This window comes from Oreochromis aureus, linkage group 22, assembly GCF_013358895.1.
Source record: "Oreochromis aureus strain Israel breed Guangdong linkage group 22, ZZ_aureus, whole genome shotgun sequence".
NCBI classification, from domain to species: domain Eukaryota; kingdom Metazoa; phylum Chordata; class Actinopteri; order Cichliformes; family Cichlidae; genus Oreochromis; species Oreochromis aureus.
Window position 1 is genome coordinate 27,919,351 of NC_052962.1, and position 18,017 is coordinate 27,937,367.

The 18,017-nt window shown below is 39.1% G+C and overlaps 1 protein-coding gene across 2 annotated transcripts; it reads left to right on the forward strand.

Moving 5' to 3' along the window:
• Window positions 1-3,685: 3,685 nt before the first annotated feature.
• On the forward strand, window positions 3,686-17,919 carry LOC116318885 (sodium/hydrogen exchanger 3-like). Of its 2 annotated transcripts, XM_039605853.1 has the most exons (17): window positions 3,847-3,860; window positions 4,152-4,200; window positions 5,005-5,307; window positions 7,010-7,170; window positions 10,002-10,080; window positions 10,526-10,703; window positions 10,808-11,028; window positions 11,260-11,462; window positions 12,237-12,326; window positions 12,409-12,479; window positions 12,568-12,697; window positions 12,802-12,938; window positions 13,173-13,296; window positions 14,053-14,226; window positions 15,210-15,264; window positions 15,362-15,427; window positions 17,183-17,919. In XM_039605853.1, the coding sequence occupies exons 2-17, from the start codon at window positions 4,152-4,154 to the stop codon at window positions 17,476-17,478; spliced, it is 2,337 nt and encodes a 778-aa protein (XP_039461787.1). In that variant the 5' UTR covers window positions 3,847-3,860; the 3' UTR covers window positions 17,479-17,919. The 2 variants fall into 2 exon arrangements, with proteins under 2 accessions (XP_039461786.1, XP_039461787.1); XM_039605852.1 differs by lacking the exon at window positions 4,152-4,200 and having other exon boundaries at window positions 3,686-4,084.
• Window positions 17,920-18,017: the final 98 nt, after the last annotated feature.

The following is an 18,017-nucleotide window of genomic DNA, read 5'->3' on the forward strand; positions in this document are numbered from 1 at the left end:
GTTGTGCCCAAAGAACTTATCTCTCTCCCAGAAGATAATACCAATAGAAAATGATTATAGCAAGCATAAATATCCATCCATCTGTCACTCATGACAGGTCATTCACAACTGGTCTAAGGAGCTTGGAAAGAAAAGCATCTGGACTTCTTTAAGTTGCCTGAAGACGTCCCTCTTGGGGGTTTAAATCTGTGACTCTCCACCATTTGACCCTAGAAGTGAAGAAGCTTCTCGGATGAGAGGTGAAGTGTCTTCAAGCAACTTAAAGAAGTCCAGATGCTTTTCTTTCCAAGCTCCTTAGACTACGATGACCTGGATGACTGAGAACCTTCACAGACATGTCATTCACAACTACAGCCTCTTTAGAAACACCTTTTAATCCAGCATGCATATTTTGGACTGTGGGAGTTCTCCAGTGTCTGGAGAAAACCATCCTGGGCATGGAGAAATGTTTACAGTTTATATAGGTGTCATTTAAAATGATATAGAGTGGTCCTGGCAGGGTTACTGAAACATCTCCAATTCAAGGACAACATTTCAGACACTTACTGTCAGTCTAATTTATAATAAGAATCTTAAATCTCTAATATTCTATAATATAATGCATAATGTTGCTAACACTGAAACTTATTTATCTGAAATTTATTAATTTAGTTTATTGTCCATTTTCACCACCGTCTGGCCTGAATGTATCTGCTCCTTCCTTGTTTTTAAAGCGTCGCTTGGGGGGCAACTAGGCTCCTCCACCGAGCTCGGTTTGGGAATTCAGCTAGTTGCCTTCTCCAGCGTGGCTCTTTCCTTCCTCCAGCCCGGCTTTCACATTGAGTTCTCGTCTTAAAATTAAAGCTCCGGAGGAGATATGCGGTGCTCCGAGGGCAGCACGGTGGCACGGTGATTAGCACTGTTGCCGCACAGCAAGAAGGTCATGAGTTCAATTCCACCATCAGGCCGGGGTCTTTCTGTGTGGAGTTTGCATGTTCTCGCCGTGTTTACGTGGGTTCCCTCCGGGTACTCCGGCTTCCTCCCACCGTCCAAAGACATGCAGCTTGTGGGGATAGGTTAATCGGATAATCTAAATTGCCCATAGGTGTGAATGTGCGAATGGTTGTCTGTCCCTGCATGTTGGCCCTGTGACAGACTGGCGACCTTTCCAGGGTGTACCCCGCCTCTTGCCCTATGACAGCTGGGATAGGCTCCAGCACCCCCTGTGACCCTGAAAAGGATAAGCGGAAGTGAATGGATGGATAGTTTATTGTGTTGTTTAACAACATTTAATCCTTAAGCGTTGGGACCACAAATGACATATTTCGTTGAGCACAGAGGCTGAGATGAAAAATAAAAACACACAACAGTCTTGAAGTGTAGCTACTGTTCCTCCCACACTGAAAATAACCTTCATCTGACCTTCGTCTGAGTGCTTGCTGTGGTGGAGACCTGCGGTCAGAATGATTGAAAAGTCAAGTCACTGCTCAGTGACATATATTATCATTTCTTAATAATGGGAGGGGAGTTCACGCTCGACTGTGCAGCTAAATGTTCTTAAAGCACACACACACACACACACACACACACACACACACACACACACAATAGTAGATAGCAGATAGAGGGTAACTGAGTGGTCATTTTTATTGTATAAAAATACAGTACAGACAGAGAAACTTATTTTTTTAGTTTCTTATGCAAGGCTTTCACACTCATCCCCACTCACACCTGTTTGTGTGCCATCAAGTCATCTAACCAATGAGGCTATTGTCCCTGTCCTTCACAAACAAGCACAGGTTGTTGGGGGGAAAAAGATGCAGATATTTTTGTGTTGTCAGCTTCATATGGTTCACTGGTTATTGAAAGGGGTGCTGTAATTATTAGTAAGAGATAATGTAAAGATTAAAACTACACATTTTTACTCTGCCTCTTAATGTGCATTGTTGTATCAGTTTAAAATACTTTTTAAAGCTGACAAGAAGTGTGTGTAGAGAGCTTGAATGCTGCACTCGGCAGAGCAAATGAGTTTGGCACATCAGTACATTCAAATCATGTCTCTGTTTCCGAGTGTAGATGACAGGACAGGTTAAAAAACAAAAACAAAAAATAAACATACACAATAAGTACATAAATAACAAAAACATCAATAAAATAAAAAGAACAAATGTTAAAAAAAATTCCTTGAATATGAAGGCACTTTTTTTCAGCAACCTGCCAGTTAGTAGGTGACTTGCTCTGCAGCCATCAGAATCACATTTGGTAATGATAAACACAAATTAAATATAAAAAGAAATAACCATGTTTTAATTTATACATTTATTTTAATATAGGTTTTTTTGGTAAATGGCCTGTATTTATATAGCGCTTTTTCTAGTCCCTAAAGACCCCAAAGCGCTTTACATATCCAGTCATTCACCCATTCACACACTGGTGATGGCAAGCTACGTTGTAGCCACAGCCACCCTGGGGCGCACTGACAGAGGCGAGGCTGCCGGACACTGGCGCCACCGGGCCCTCTGACCACCACCAGTAGGCAACGGGTGAAGTGTCTTGCCCAAGGACACAACGACCGAGACTGTCCGAGCCGGGGCTCGAACCTGCAACCTTCCGATTACAAGGCGAACTCCCAACTCTTAAGCCACGATCGCCCCTTTTTGCTTTGTTTTTTTTTTTTTTTGCCAAAGCAACAGTGAGCCACTGGTAATGGGTAAAAGAGTCTCAGTTAGTAGAACTAAAGTACATTAAAACCAGCCAACTGTTATGAATTAACGCTGTTCACCTTCTGTCTGTCCCCAGGAGTCTGTAATTGTTGGCTAAATCATTCTCCCCACACGAGCAGCACTGTGTGTGAAGCTTGCAGCAGCTGGAGTTGAGCCAACGCCACACTCCTGTTCCAATATTGTCACAGTGTATGCCAATGCAGGTGGATTTTGGCTTCGTCAACTCTCTGTTTCATTTAATTTACATGATATATTTGAAATTACAGTCTCTGACATTGCATTCGCCTTGTAAGTTGGACAAAGTCATACGTTTTTTTTGTTTTGGCACAAAAATCACCCTGCAGCATCACTTAGTAATGTAAAGACAAAACAAATGATTAAGCTTCTTAACTGAGTCAGGAGTGTTTTGTGCCCTTCTGACGTCACTGCGCCAATATTTAATGATAGGAGTTTATTTAGGGACTGCTTTATGACAGCTTTGTTATTTCTTCTTCGTTAGGGGCAGCTGTGTTTCAGGTGGTAGAGCAGATCATCTACTGATCAGAGGGTACTTGGCCAAGACAGTGAAAACTGCATTCACATGTGTGTGATTGGTAGACTGAGATTAGTAGTAGGAAGCACTTTGAGTGCTTAACAGAGGAGAAAGGTGCTACATAATTTCAAGGGAGTCTTTAACTAAGACTGTGTAAGGTCGGTGTCAATCATTACTAAGGAGCGAAACTGGTGGAAATGTTCCTAAACTAAAGGTATTCATTCAACAACCCTAACAATATCATGACAAACTGGAGTGGACGGGACCGGAAAGTACATACGCAGCAATGACCGGAGAATGTTTCAAATGTCACTGAATAACCGAATGACATCCTTTGCACCTTCTTTAACTCTTCAACCACACACTCATACATGACCTTACTCATAGAGGAGTAGTGAACTTATAAAAAGGCTGAGTCCAGTCCTGATACAGACTGTGTCAGGACTGAGGACACAAAGTCGCAGACAGAGTATTGAATATTGTGAGGGTAGGAAGCCATTGGCAGAGGTGTTTTCTTTATTTTTTTACCTCCTGAGGTAATACAGGCACGAGAAGGCTTCTTTTCTTCAGTCAGTTTATTTTTTTCAAATGCTACGCTGTGGATATGCACTCTTCTGGCTGTTGGGGTCAGTGTTGTTGATCTGCGTTGTGTCACCAGTGAAGGGTGAAGCTGTGGTAACACATGAGGGGTCCCACCTGAAGCTGTCCAAATCCAGTCACTCGAATGAGTCTCAACATGGCCACAGCTCCAATACCACAGGAATACCCATCATTAGCTTTAAGTGGCACCATGTGGAGACCCCTTATTTAGTGGCTTTTTGGGTACTGGTGTCATTTTTGGGCAAACTGGGTATGTAATACATATTGTAGAATATAAATATGATTAAAAAAATTCTATGCTCTGTTTATTACACCAGATGATAAAAGAAAAGAAGAAGTATATTTTGCCTCTTGCAAACAGAGAAGGTAATTTGGAGCAAGCTTTCACTTTTGGTAGCTGAAATCCTCTAAATGAATAGCTCAGGCTTATAAAATATAAATATACAGATAAAAACACAGAGGTGAAAAATTGCATATTTGATACACGTTTCTGTAATTTAATCTTAAAATTTCATTTAACCTCTTAAAGCCTATAATATGAAATGATTTCAAAATTGAGAATTTGTTGAGCCAATGTAACATATAATTTCCATATATGACTTTTGATTTGTATCATATTTGCTACATCTGGCATTTAAAAAATGCTTAAGAATGTATCTTGAATGAAACTTCTTTAGGTTTTTCAGGGGTGAAAAAAATCACACTGATAAAGGAGAAGTCTCAAAAACTCGTAAAAAAACTGCACATATCAAACATGATACACCAGGATTTGAGAGAGTAAATATAAACATGCAGAACAGAAGTGTAACCTCGTGAGGTGGAAACTGGTTTAGCGCTGTGGGACAGTAGGGTTTATTGTTAAATAAACTTTAATGGCACTTCCTCTGCCCATTAATCATGAGGCTATCTTTAGTTATGCAGTGGGGTTTCATTCATCCGCCACGCTGGTTAATCATGTGCTTTCGTTCTTTTTAGATGAGCACTACAGTTAATCATTTGCAAATGTTACAACCTCACAGGCGTTTTACATCTGTGGTTCAGTAAAGTGAGCCGAAGCTTTGAATGTTTGCCAGCTCCAACCTGACTACAAGCAGATTAATGTAAAATCAAAGGTTATTACTATTGATTCAAGGTTCTTATCTTTTTTAAAATCTTGTTTTCTCTTCTCAGTCATTGAGGCCAACCATCATGTCACCAGCGTCATACCTGAGAGCGCCCTGCTCATCTGTTTTGGCTTCATTTTGGGTGGGATGATTTGGGGTGCAGACAAGGTGCAAACCTTCACACTGACCCCGACAGTCTTCTTCTACTTCCTGTTGCCTCAAGTCATTCTGGATGCAGGCTACCACATGCCAAACAAGCTCTTCTTCACCAACCTGGGCGGAATCTTGGTCCATGCTGTCATTGGGACCTGCTGGAATGCCGCCAGCTTGGGGCTGTCACTGTGGGGGTGCCAAATGGGAGGAGCCATGGGTAAGAGGGGCTTTGTAATTTCTTTGTGAATGCACCAGAGAGAGATCTAATATGATTCCTGTACATCACAAAAGGTTGATTCTGTTCATCTGGAAATTCAGTGGGAGAAACACTTTGACACTCACCCAAGTGACTTCTTCAGTCTCAGCTGACTACAGCTTTCCCTAACCCAAACAGTACATTTGCACAACAACTGAAACAATGTTACTTGATTCGGAGATGGTCTTTCCCTTTTCACATAAATGGCCTCCTTGACTCCGCGCTCAAACCAGCGCTCCTCCCTGTCCAGAATGTGTACATCCTCATCATTGAAAGAGTGTCCATTTGCCTGTAGGAGGAAATAGACTTCCTTCTGTGTTGTGCCATCCTCTTCACAAGAGGTTGTTTGGTTTCCTCAATGTATAAATCATGGCAATCCTCCTGGCACTTAGTGCACTCTACATTACTCTGTTTGTGTCGGGGGATCTGATCATTGGTGAGGACCAATTTTTGGCGCAGTGTGTTTTGGGGTTTAACCCTTCAAAGCTGGTCGGAGCGGGCACGCTCCGTTTTGCGTAACTATTTTTAAATCCCTGTAGAACCGGAACCACGTAAGCTAGCGCAATGATTTTTTTTGCATATGAAACCAGATGAGTTGTACTTACATCTTATGCCATCAGCTTGTCCTAGGTCACGGTTTCCTTCCACATAAAGCTTTGCAAAAATTGCATAAGAAGCGCTTGCAGGAACAAAAACATAATATTCCAGAAACGGGCTTTGCCGTTTCTGGAATATCGCATGTCCGCCATTACTTTCCCGAAAACGGAAGTGACTTCATTTTCGCGGAAAATGTAGTTTTTTACTTGTAGGCCTTATAAGCCTTTACTGGTGTTTTTAAAAGTCATGTTTGACTTTATGCTTTTCTGAATAGTTTCTGGGATGCTTAGAAATCAAATTGCACTGCTTTAAATAGTTTATTTTTATGCACATGCTGTTTTCTCTGCAAATTTGCATTATAGGATTGTTTTTCATTTTTTCTGCAGTATATAAAAATTGGTGTATCTCAAAAATAAAACTATGAAGACACTCAAAATAAATTTCCTGCAACTTTTTTGTATTTAAAGTTTTGAGGGATAAACCTCTTAAATTTCTCTAAGTAGAAATATATGTAAAAAACAAAACAAAAACGATTTTCAAATTTTTTGTAGTTTATTGACCTTTTTTTCAATTTATGTAGTTACTATGGACTTAATGCATACATATTATTAAAATGTGGGTATAACAGTTGTATTGAACTTGAAATGCTCCCAAAAATTGCTCCACAGCATGTAAAAATATAAAGTAAGCTCTGGCGTTCTTGGTTCTATGGTAGGTCTTAAAGGGTTAAAGCCACTGAGATGTTGTGTTTAGAAAAAATGTGTCTGTGAATCAAGGAGGGGGCTGTGTCTTACAATGCTGTGGTTGCAGCCATTCCCCAACTCTCTGTGAATGGTACTCATAGGCATTGATCAATGCTCTTTGATCAATGGTTGTTGATCAATGGTCATGACAATTTGCATATTAATGATCAAGGAATTGACCTCCCAGCCCATTGTTCATTCAGTTGGCTAGTTTCAGTCATTATGCAAATGTACTGTTTATAAGATTGGGGATGTACAGAATCAACCTTTTGGGATTTACTTACCTGGATGATTGAGCATGCATCAAGGCATTTCCTGTACAGGTGACCTGGACATCGGTCTGCTGCAGTATCTTCTTTTCGGAAGTCTGATGGCTGCTGTGGACCCCGTGGCGGTCATCGCTGTGTTTGAGCAGGTCCACGTTAACGACGTCCTCTTCATCATGGTGTTTGGAGAGTCGCTGCTCAACGACGGTGTAACAGTGGTTCGTATGCATCATTGCTGTCTTTAGCATTACTTAAGTAACATAACCTGTGACTTTGGTGAGACATCCATCATTGGCATGTCCACTTTGAAGACATGAAGTGTAAAGAAAGTAAACATTCCAGCACTTCAGTGTAAGTGGTTTTACTCTAGCTGATGTCTTGCCATCTTATCTGAGCTTCTCTGGTCAATAAAGGTGTTTCTGAACAGTCTTGAGTTCATTTGATACGAATCATGACGTTCCACCCCATTCACTGCTGAAACTTGAAACTTTGCACACCTTTTGAAATTACAGTGTTAGAAACCTGTGACTTTATCATTAGAAGTGTGACCTTCTCAGAAGCACAAGTGCTATATCATATTGCTCCTTAAAGGAGAGGTGTACTATAAACGTGAATACATGTCTTAGAGAACTGAATTAAGCTTAAAATTGAAAGTAAAATAAAAATGAACTAATTAATTAAATGTGGACAGAATTTGCACATCAGAGATAATTCATCTCATAAATCAAGACACAATGCTCTCCCCTATATAAGCTGCCTTTATAGGTTAAAAGTATCATTATCAGTATTGGTATCGGCAATACTGGCAATGTATTTACTGTATTTCTGGCCCTGTATTGTATTGATATAATCTGTAACTAGAGTGAAGCAGAACAAAAGGTTGAAGGTGTCCTTATAACTGGTTTCTGGCTGGGGAGCTAGAGGAGGAGTGAGTGTTCAGCAGCAGTCATCATGTGAGGAACATTTTCCACACAAAATCAGTGTGGGTTTTTTGTTTTTGTTTTTTTACCATCTGTGGCGTTGTGTCTTATGGCCAAAGGAAATGATTTCAGAAGTTATGGTTCTTTTGTTTGTATCCATAAGCTCTGTTTCCATGTTCTTGTTAGAGAGAAGAAACTTTAATCTGATTGCCCCAACATTACTAAGAGTTCATGAGTGAAGCATATTAAGACAGTAAAGCACCTGGTAACACTTTATTCATACCACCGATAACTAAGGATGTAAGTCCCCTTCAATTAAATGGAATTTATTTTCATTTCATTTATGTGAAATAGCCACGTGATTATCAGCAGTTACCACGCCTACCTAGCCGCATCAGAACCATTTTCCGTCAACAACCTCCATTTTAGACCCACCTACAGACAGGTGACTGGACAGGCATAACATGCAGTAAATCTGGGCCCACGTGGGTTTTAGCCTTGCAACGTCTGATTGGTTGAAGTAACATGAACGTGGTATCGTTACTGTGATTCTATTGGCTCAAACAATTAAAAATAGGTGTCAATCATGCAAATTGAACAAAAGAGACCAAAGTTACAGCTCCTCAGAGTTTAAAGGGCCAGAGACGAATTAAATGCTATATGCACATGGCAGAAAAGGGCCATTACCATGTAAATGTGTAGTTAATTCTTCAAAAATATATTTAAAAAAAAAAAGCATTTTTAGGCCTGTTAATAAAATCAATTATTTCTGCTCTTAAATACCTAAAAAATTCAACTAGCATGGTGTCCAATTGTGTGCCAAAATTAGACATTTTTGTACAACATGTGGATATTCATGTATTGACAGGGCTGTAATTTTTCACTGTTTCACTTTACAAACATAAATCTTTGCACAGATGATGTTTATATGTTGCTTACTGAATTTCTGTAATGAAATGTGAACTGAGGCATATTTTTAAAAGGGTTATATGCTAAAAAAAAAAAGGCGAGGATAAATTCTACTTACTTTTTCTGTGTTCCATTCTCAGTAACTTTGACACAGTAATATCTGCTTCAATATTTACACCTCTGATGAAATTTCACAAGTGCTAGCTTTATTTTGATACCAAGATTGTAAGCACAGAGTTTGTAATAACGTCTTGATGTATTCTGAATCATCCAGGAAAGTAAATCTCCAGAAGTTGAATCTGTTCATCTGGACGTAGCGTTTTGTGGGAGAAACGTTTCGTCACTCATCCAAGTGACTTCTTCTGTCAGTTTGTAATTGCATTTTCGAGCAGGAAGCTCAGAAATCCCTTTGGGGCTTAAGAGGTTATATTTACCCACACATACTTGACCTATACTTAAAGTAAGCACACTATTTTTTTTACAGGAAACAAGGAAATAATTATACTATAAGTAAATTTAAGTACTATGTAAGTAATTTTAAATAGTAGTTAGTAATTTTTAGTTTTGCACAACTTCATGTGCTTTAAAGGAACTAAGAAATAATTACACTGCAAGTGTTTTAAGTAGTGTATAAATTATTTTTAATAGATCCTTATTAAGTGGTAATTCGTGGAAATTTCCCAACATCAGGTCTTATTATGGAGGGACTTACCTTGCCTAACTTCCAGGTATTTCACAGGAAAGGAGACATTCTGTTCCAATACACTTGTTGTGACTGTGACAGAAAAAAAATTAAGTTAGATGTGGCTCCATAGTTATAAGGTCACATAGGCCTACACATTTGGTGGTATTTATTTATTTTTTGTAACTTGGTACGCTGGAACAGTACTTATCACATCCACAGGACTTCCATTAATGCACATTAACACAACGACGATTAAATAAAGTCGTAAAAAGGCAGTATCAATCTACTGTATAAAACTGCCCATGTCCCCAAAAGGACAGTGTAGCTACAATGTAACACTGTTTGTTTTTGCGCAACAAAAACCTGTTACCCTCTTACTCTAGTGTGTAGTACTTGTAGGTAAATATAATTACTTTGCAATCTCAAATAAAATACGTTGAAATTCCATTTAATTACAGGGGAATTGCACCCTTTGTCATGGGTCCTTCTTTACTGCTAAATGACCAGACATTAATTTTTCTCCTTCATCTCTTAGGTGCTCTTCAATGTGTTTGATGCATTTGTGTCACTGGGAGGACCTAAAATTGATGCTGCAGAAATTATCAAAGGAATAGGTAAGATATGACATTTATTAAACTGTTAATAATAATAATACTGTTCAGTATTGTGAGCTTCTTCATCAAAACGCATTGACCATTTCAAGCTACCACAATGCTTTTATTGGCATTGGCTGGGAACTGACCTCACAGCCCATTGTTCCTTCAGTGGTGCTGGTTTCAGTCATTATGCAAATGTACTGTTTATAAGATCGGGGAAACCTGCAGTCAGCTCAGACTGAAGAAGTCACTTGGATGAGGGACGAAACGTTTCTCCCACTGAAAACGCTACATCCAGATGAATAGATTCAACTTTTGGAGATGTCTTTATTTACTCTTTTTTTTTTTTTTTTTAGCAGCAGACAGTTAGGACAGTAGAGAGTAGAGGCATGGAAACAGATGCAATAAAAAACAAAACAAAGCCTAAAAATAGATTTTTACACATTTCCCCCTTTCTCTACAGTTTCCTTCTTTGTGGTTGCATTTGGTGGTTCCCTTGTGGGCCTTGTTTTTGGCCTACTAATTTCACTTCTGACCAGATGCACAAAAAACATCCAGATCATCGAGCCAGGCTTCATCTTTGTTTTGGGATATCTTTCCTACCTGACTGCTGAGATGCTTTCTCTGTCTGCTATCCTTTCGTGAGTGTTTTACAACTGAATTTGTTTTATTATTTCTGCATCTATTTTGCATATTTTGTAAGCATATTTAGATGAAAGTCTACTTTTGTGTTTCCTTTCTGTAGGATTGTCTTCTGTGGAATGTGCTGTCAGAAGTACGTCAGAGCAAACATGGATGAGAATTCTGTCCAAACAGTCAGATATGCCATGAAGGCTTTTGCCAACGGATCAGAAACCATCATCTTTGTTTTCCTCGGCATCTCGGCCATCGATAAGGTTATCTGGGTTTGGAACACGGGCTTCATCCTACTCACGCTCCTCTTCGTCTTGGTGTATAGATTCATTGGTGAGATTTTGTCTTTTTGGGCTCAGTTTTGTTTCAAAGCATCACTGTGATGTAAAAAGTTTATTTGTTATGCAAATAAATTTTTCTACTGCTGCCGGCCCATGATAGACCGAAACAAGAGAATGTATGATTTTCCTAAAATGCATTCAAAACTCATGAAGATTCATTTGAAGATATTTTGTGAGTCTTTATATAAGACTGTGTGTTTGTGTGTTTGTGTTCGTACTGCAGGTGTGTTTTTCCTCACCTGGATCCTCAACAGGTTCAGGCTGGTGCCCTTGGAGTTTGTAGATCAGGTGATTATGAGCTACGGTGGCCTACGAGGAGCTGTTGCGTATGGCCTGGCTGTGATGCTGGATGAGAATAAGATAAAAGAGAAAAACCTGATGGTCTGCACTACACTCATTGTGGTGTACTTCACTGTCATCTTGCAGGTGAATTTGTCGCTTTTTCTTAATTAGTTAACTATCTTTTTCGAAGAAAAAAAAGGCTTCCGGCAGTAGCTTAGCTGTTCCTGGGACTGCACTCCTTTGGAGATTTGATGTTGTGTCTGGAATCTGCTGGAGTCACTCATCAAAGTTTAGGGTCATGGCTCCTAATGCTAATGTAGGTAAGTATAGTGATAATAAGACAGCTGAACCAAAGTCCAGCTTCTGGAGGCTCAATGAGCACTGAAAAGAGGAGCTTGCAGCTCACATGCAGCTCAGTTACCTGGACACTGGCCTCCATGGCAAGATTCTCTGCACCTCTCTGAAATCTATTCCTTGGAATGGCCTGCAAGTAAGCCCACAGAATAAATATTGCTCTCACGCCCTTGTATTACAGGTATTACTTACAGGTGCTCTCACATGAACCCACATCTTGTCATTTCTCATCTCTGTGTTTACAGTAAAGCCTGTAAAACCTTATCGCTGTTTCTTTTTGTGTCTGCCCTTGGGTCCACTTCCTTGTACTGGCCTCTGGGCCCCTTCTGACATGAAAGTAAAGAAGTACCAATAAAAATCACCAATAAAAGCATTAGGAGCTGTCACTCCCAAACAAATTCCAGGCACAACATCAGAGGTCTCTCTCCAAAACAAAGTAGTCCTAGGAACAGCTAAGATACAGAGAACCCTGTCCTCTACCCGGTCTCTGTTAAAGCACATGAACTTGAGCAACACTTACCACCCCCCCTAACACTATTGCATTCCTGCTTGAAATTGTTGCAGGGAATAACAATGAAACCTCTGGTCATGTGGCTTAAAGTAAAGAGAGCTGCAGTGACTGAGGTTTCACTCCTAGAGAAATTGACAAACAAGGTAAATCTAAAAAGAAAAATCTCTCGTTTCACCTACACAACCATTTTCTATCCAGTTATTAGAGTCCTTCTCCTTTCTTTAGATGTTTAATCATACTCTGGTTGCCATAGAAGACATATCAGGACAAATAGGACACAACTACATGAGGAGCAAGTATGTATAAGACTTGACATGTAATTTGAAAATATCTTCTCATTTTAAAATAAACTTTAAAATAAGCATTTCGTTTCCTTTTTGGAAGGTGGAAGTATTTTGAGGAAAACTGGATGTCATGGATTTTGATGAAGCCATCTGCAAGGAAGAAACAAGACCAACTCTTTGATGTCTTCCATCAGCTGAACCTCAAGGATGCTATGGAATATGTGACTGAAGTGAGCATCATTTGCCAGTTTAAGTATATTTTGCTAAAGTACTCATTAAAGAAAACTGATAAAACTGCCACATGTAAAGAAAGCATGGTCTTCTTCTGTTCCAGGGTGAGCGGAGGGGCTCTCTGGAGTTTGTCCGTAATGAAAATTCCATTATTGACTTCAAGAAAAAGTCTGAAAGTGAATCCTTCGATATCAACAATGCAAATATGTCAAATGATCATGGTGCAATGTCCAATACGAGGTGAGCAATCTAGATTTTTATGACAATAAGAGAAGAGCTAAAAGCAGACTTAAAAGTCAGTATAGGATCATGTTGTGAAATCAAATGCACTGCAACTATTAGTTAGATTAGATTAACAAACTTCTTCTATGCCTGAAGCTTCAATTTGCCACTGTGCTGTAAAATGGAAACCAGAGTTAATTTACTACTTTAATATTACTTTACATCGCTGACATGATTTGGTTTGCTTCTTAGTAGAGATCCCATTCCATCAGTGAGCCTGGAAATGCATGAGCAGACCATGAAGGCTGTGAGGGAAGCTGAGGCAATTAACGCTCACCACCTTCTGGATCAGCATCTCTACAAGAGCAGAAAACAGGTAATGAGCACATTGAGTCATTGCATCAAGGGCTTACTAAAGCACCTTAGTGCCGCGCTTCTATATAATTAGTACAATTTAACTTGTTATCAAAAGAAGAATTTTTCCAGGCATCAGTGAGAACTATGCTTCAGCATACCAAGACATTTTGACCAATTTTAAGCTCTTAACTTTGTGGGAACAGTTTGAGGATGGCCCCTTCCAACATGACTGTGCACCAGTGCATAAAGTAAAGTTTATAAAGACATAGATGAGCAAGTTCAGTGTCGAAGAACTGGCCTGCACAGAGTCCTGATCTCAAAATACCAGAAGATCTTTGGGAAGAATTAGACCGGAGACTGCAAGTCAGGACATCCTGTCCAACATCAGTGTCTGAGTTCCCTAATAAATTCCCATAAACACACCTAAAACCACGGAAAGCCTTCCCAGAAGAGTTGAAGCTGTTATAGCTGCAAAGGGTGAGCTGATATCATATTAAACCCAAAGGATTAAGAATAGGATGTCACTCAAGTTCACATGTGTGAAGGCAGACAACCAAATACTTTTGGCCATATAGTGTAGTATATAAAGGAAGCACTGGGTGGTAGATGCATTGCAAAGTGGCTTGCAGATGTGCAGGAACTGTGAGCAGGAGCTCAACAGATCTTCTAGTCTATTAACACAGAGCTGAACCTAAGCCTAAGCTTGACTTCATGACCTGCTGTTTTTGATTTTGTGAAGGAGTATTAAGCTGTCTTCTCGTCCTCTTGTTTACAGCATCGGCACAGATTCAGTCGCAGCCATTTCGATATCAACAGAGATGAAAAAGAAGTCCAGGAGATCTTCCAGAGAACCATGAGGAACCGACTGGAGTCGTTCACGTCTGCAAAAATGGGCGTCAAACCACCAAAGACGATTGTCAAGCACACACAAAAAGAACAGCAGCAGAAGGTCATAACTTCATTTCTATATTTATTTTCTTCCTGAAGTAAAATACCACTTTTCAAAACTTATTTAAAACTGTTTTATACTAACTTTATCTCATGTTTAGACATAATTAAAATTTTCAGTATTTAGATTTTTTTTTAATCATGTCTTGCAGCAGCGATCAGATCATTGTATTTATTTATTGTCTGGTATCAATTTTTCCCAAAAATCAATAGAACTGTTGGATACCTATACCAATATTTAATGGTGGTTAACAAATTTAATAGACCACCAACCAGTGCAAGATTTATAGCACAGGTGCCCTAAATCAACAGTATTAGCAATTACAGAAATCATTTTTATTTTTCTGTAGTTGATAATCCACCAGTATGCTTACACATTTGGTTTGGATTGAAAGTCATATTTTTAATTCTGAAACATAATTATTCTTCTTATCCATGAATTCTCAAATGTTTTACAAGAAGAAAAAATAATAAAGAACATTAAGGTTTTTGGTGAAGATGCCAAATTACAGTTATTTATTGGCATTCCTGGAGATAAATTTGTTTTAGTGGTTGAATTTTATGCTTCATTAATATCTCAATTCTCAGAAAAGTCCAGGGTTTCTACTCAAATTTGGGTATCACATCATTTTTTCTTTCAGACACATGAAACATAAACAAATCTCCCAAACAGTTTTTATGTGCATTTATTTAATTGGTTGTTTACGCTCTGCATAACTCTGCTTGGATCAGCTGGTTGTTGTGTTTGTGAGGGTCCAAGCAAGTGTATCGCTAACAGTGAAGTTACAGAGTTCCCTCTGGTGGACAAACTATCATGTTTCTTGTTACTTTATTCATTTTCATTTGTCAGCTGCTACTGTTACTAATCTTTTATCCGAAAATTTAAAATGCTACCAAGTCCTAAACATGAGAACAAATGAATATGACTTAGAATTTCACTTTTTGAACCACAGCTAATAATCGAATGACTCCTTCCTGTTACAGATGCCAAATGGAAAGTCAATGGACAAGGCTAAAACCAGCTATTCTGGTGATGAGGGTTTGTATGATTGTTGGGTGCTTTTTTTTCTTTTTTCAGATTTAAAATAGGTAAGCACTTAAAGAGCCAATGAAAATCTTGTCATGTTCATTTTTAGGCTCAGAGGGAGACAGCGCTTCTGGCTATGACCAATCATACATGAGAGCCACGTACAGAGCAGGAGGTAAAACAAGTCTGTAAATCCTGTATCTAAGAGCAAACATATATTTTTCAAGAGGGACCAAGAGAGTAGCTGGTGTTGTACAACTATAAACACAAATATTACAGAACCATACTTTATATGCAATTAAGGTCAAAATAGATACAATATGAAACAAAATTTGCTCAAGTACCTTTTTAAAAATTTTATCTTTAAAATGAAATTCTCAGTTTTCAGTCTGTGTGTTTCTGTTTGAGAGAACAAGGTCAGATGATTTACCACCTTTCTGTGCAGCACACAGCAGGAAATAGTCATCCTCAGGCTCGCACTACTGGAAATACCGTATGTGGTTTATGTAAGGGTGAGCTGCAGGGAAAAAGTACCCGACTGTCATACATCACATGGACTTTGTACTAGTGGACTGGCAGGTTAAAGCCTGGCTAATGTTCGATTCATTTCTTTTGAACGTTTTCCTTCTAACCTGTTGGGAACAGTTTATGGCTGCAGTGCATGTGTGAAGACAGCTCATCGTATGATTGCCTAATTCCGCTCTGACTCCACAAACATTTGTAAAACATTTTCAGAGAACTGAAGCTGTGTTGAATTTATGTACACAGACGAGAAGCATCAAGCACACAGTGTCAAATCTCATAAATCCATATAGCTCGTAAAAGTACACATTTTACTGTTTTGTGAAAAAGATCATCTTATGTTGAATTTGATTGTAGCAGTAATCATAAAAAGTTAAGACGGTTGGAAATTAGGTGGTACTAAAAAGAATTAGCTGGAAGAACATTTTTCTAGTTTAACTGGTAACAGAACAGTAACATGACTATGTATAAAAAGATTATCTTTGAGAGGCAGAGTTTATCAGAACAAAACATAGGTAGAAGTTCATCAATCTGCAAAATGTTGTCTACAGATCAAGGAACAATTTTAGAAAAATGTTCCTCAAAATAAAATGGCAAAGACTTTGATTATCTCATCACAAGACTCAGAAAATCTGGAGAAATCTCTGTGTGCAAAAAACATGGCCAAAGATTCACAACAGATTCCTGTGATCCTTGCATTAAAACTGCATTAAAACTGCATTAAAAACTGGCATGACATTGTTTAGGGAATCACAGCATGGGCTCAGAAACACCTCCACATGTTGTCTGTGAACAAAGTTAACCACGACATGCAGAAATGCAGCTCACTTGAAATGAACTGGATGGGACACATGGACACTGCACTGTTATTAGTACTCACTTCAAAAGCTTGCATCTCTAATGGTATGGGGGTATATTAATGCCTATGGAATTAGCAGCTTGCACATGTGGAAAGGAACCATCATGCTGTAAGGTATATACAGGTTTTACTGCAACATATCCATCCAGAAAATATCTTTTTAGGGAAGGCCTTGGATATTTGTGCAAAACAATGCTAATGCATTCATCACAACAGCATGCTTCATAATAGAAGACTGAGTACTGTTGGGCTGCTTGAATCCTTTATCAGACAAGATTTCTCTAACAAAGTCCAGTAGCTGATCTCCTTACTTTGCATTTACAGACTATTGTAAAAAGAAAAGTGGAAAGTAGACTGTTGTAAACATTACTCTCTCCAAACTTCTTTCAGACATGTTCCTACGACCACTGAAATTACCTTATTTTTTTTCTTTTTGTCATTTTAAACACGACACATTCAATCATAAATAATGTTTGCAAATCGTTGAGAACAACAGAAGCCATAATATAGAAACCTGAGGTGCTAATTCAGTTTCTTTTGTTCATTCAGCTGGGATTGAGAACCCAGCCTTCATGCCGGACCTGGACCCCATGGATTTGTTGCAGATTCCGCCTTGGCTTGCGGAGAGTGAGCTCGACAGCAGCATGGTGGCTCTATCACATCGAGCTCAGGTGGATTTGCCAAGGACCCCAAGCAACCTGCGCCGCCTGGCCCCTCTTCGCATCAGCACTCGCTCCACTGACTCCTTCACACTGGAGAACATTCCTGACACACAGCAGATGGACAGCGATCAATTGCCACCGCCCCCTCCTCCTCGTCCTCCCAGAGACGATGGCTACGTGTAGCTGGATCCCAACCCAAACACTCGACTCTGCCTCACTTGAATCTGGCTGCCAAAGAAACTAAACTCAGAATGTTTAACCGTGTACTCTAAGAATATTGACTAGGAAATATTTTCTTTTCCATTTATGTGATTAACCTTAACTCCCGTGTTTCTATACAAAACACTGACAGTTTCATGACCTGCGTGTTCTTCAGACTGCTCCTGTTTTTGTTTTAGGTTCATGCTTCACTGGGCAAAAGACAACTGCACTTAGAACAAGGCATGTTATTCACAGGGCACATAGAGCACTGTTAAACATTTAAATATTGTCCTGTGGCTCAACGTTGACATGCAATTGAAAATCATTACTTAAGGTTGTTTTCACTTTAATGTGATGCAACAAACTGAAGCAAAAACAAAAAAACACTCCAAATATAGACCTAAATTTTGTTTAGGTCTCAATAATAAAAAATAGGATTTAAAATAATAACGATTGAAAATTGATTCTGAATCAATAATCTGAACACATGCTTGTGTTTTTCCTCAGAATTGCAACTGAGG

Excerpts from the sequence above, each read along its gene's own strand:
- LOC116318885 (XM_039605852.1), top strand. The coding sequence starts at position 3,823 with ATGCTACGCTGTGGATATGCACTCTTCTGGCTGTTGGGGTCAGTGTTG. Across the intron at positions 11,463-12,236 it reads ACTTCACTGTCATCTTGCAG|GGAATAACAATGAAACCTCT; the intron begins GTGAATTTGTCG and ends AAATTGTTGCAG. Across the intron at positions 12,939-13,172 it reads GGTGCAATGTCCAATACGAG|TAGAGATCCCATTCCATCAG; the intron begins GTGAGCAATCTA and ends TTTGCTTCTTAG.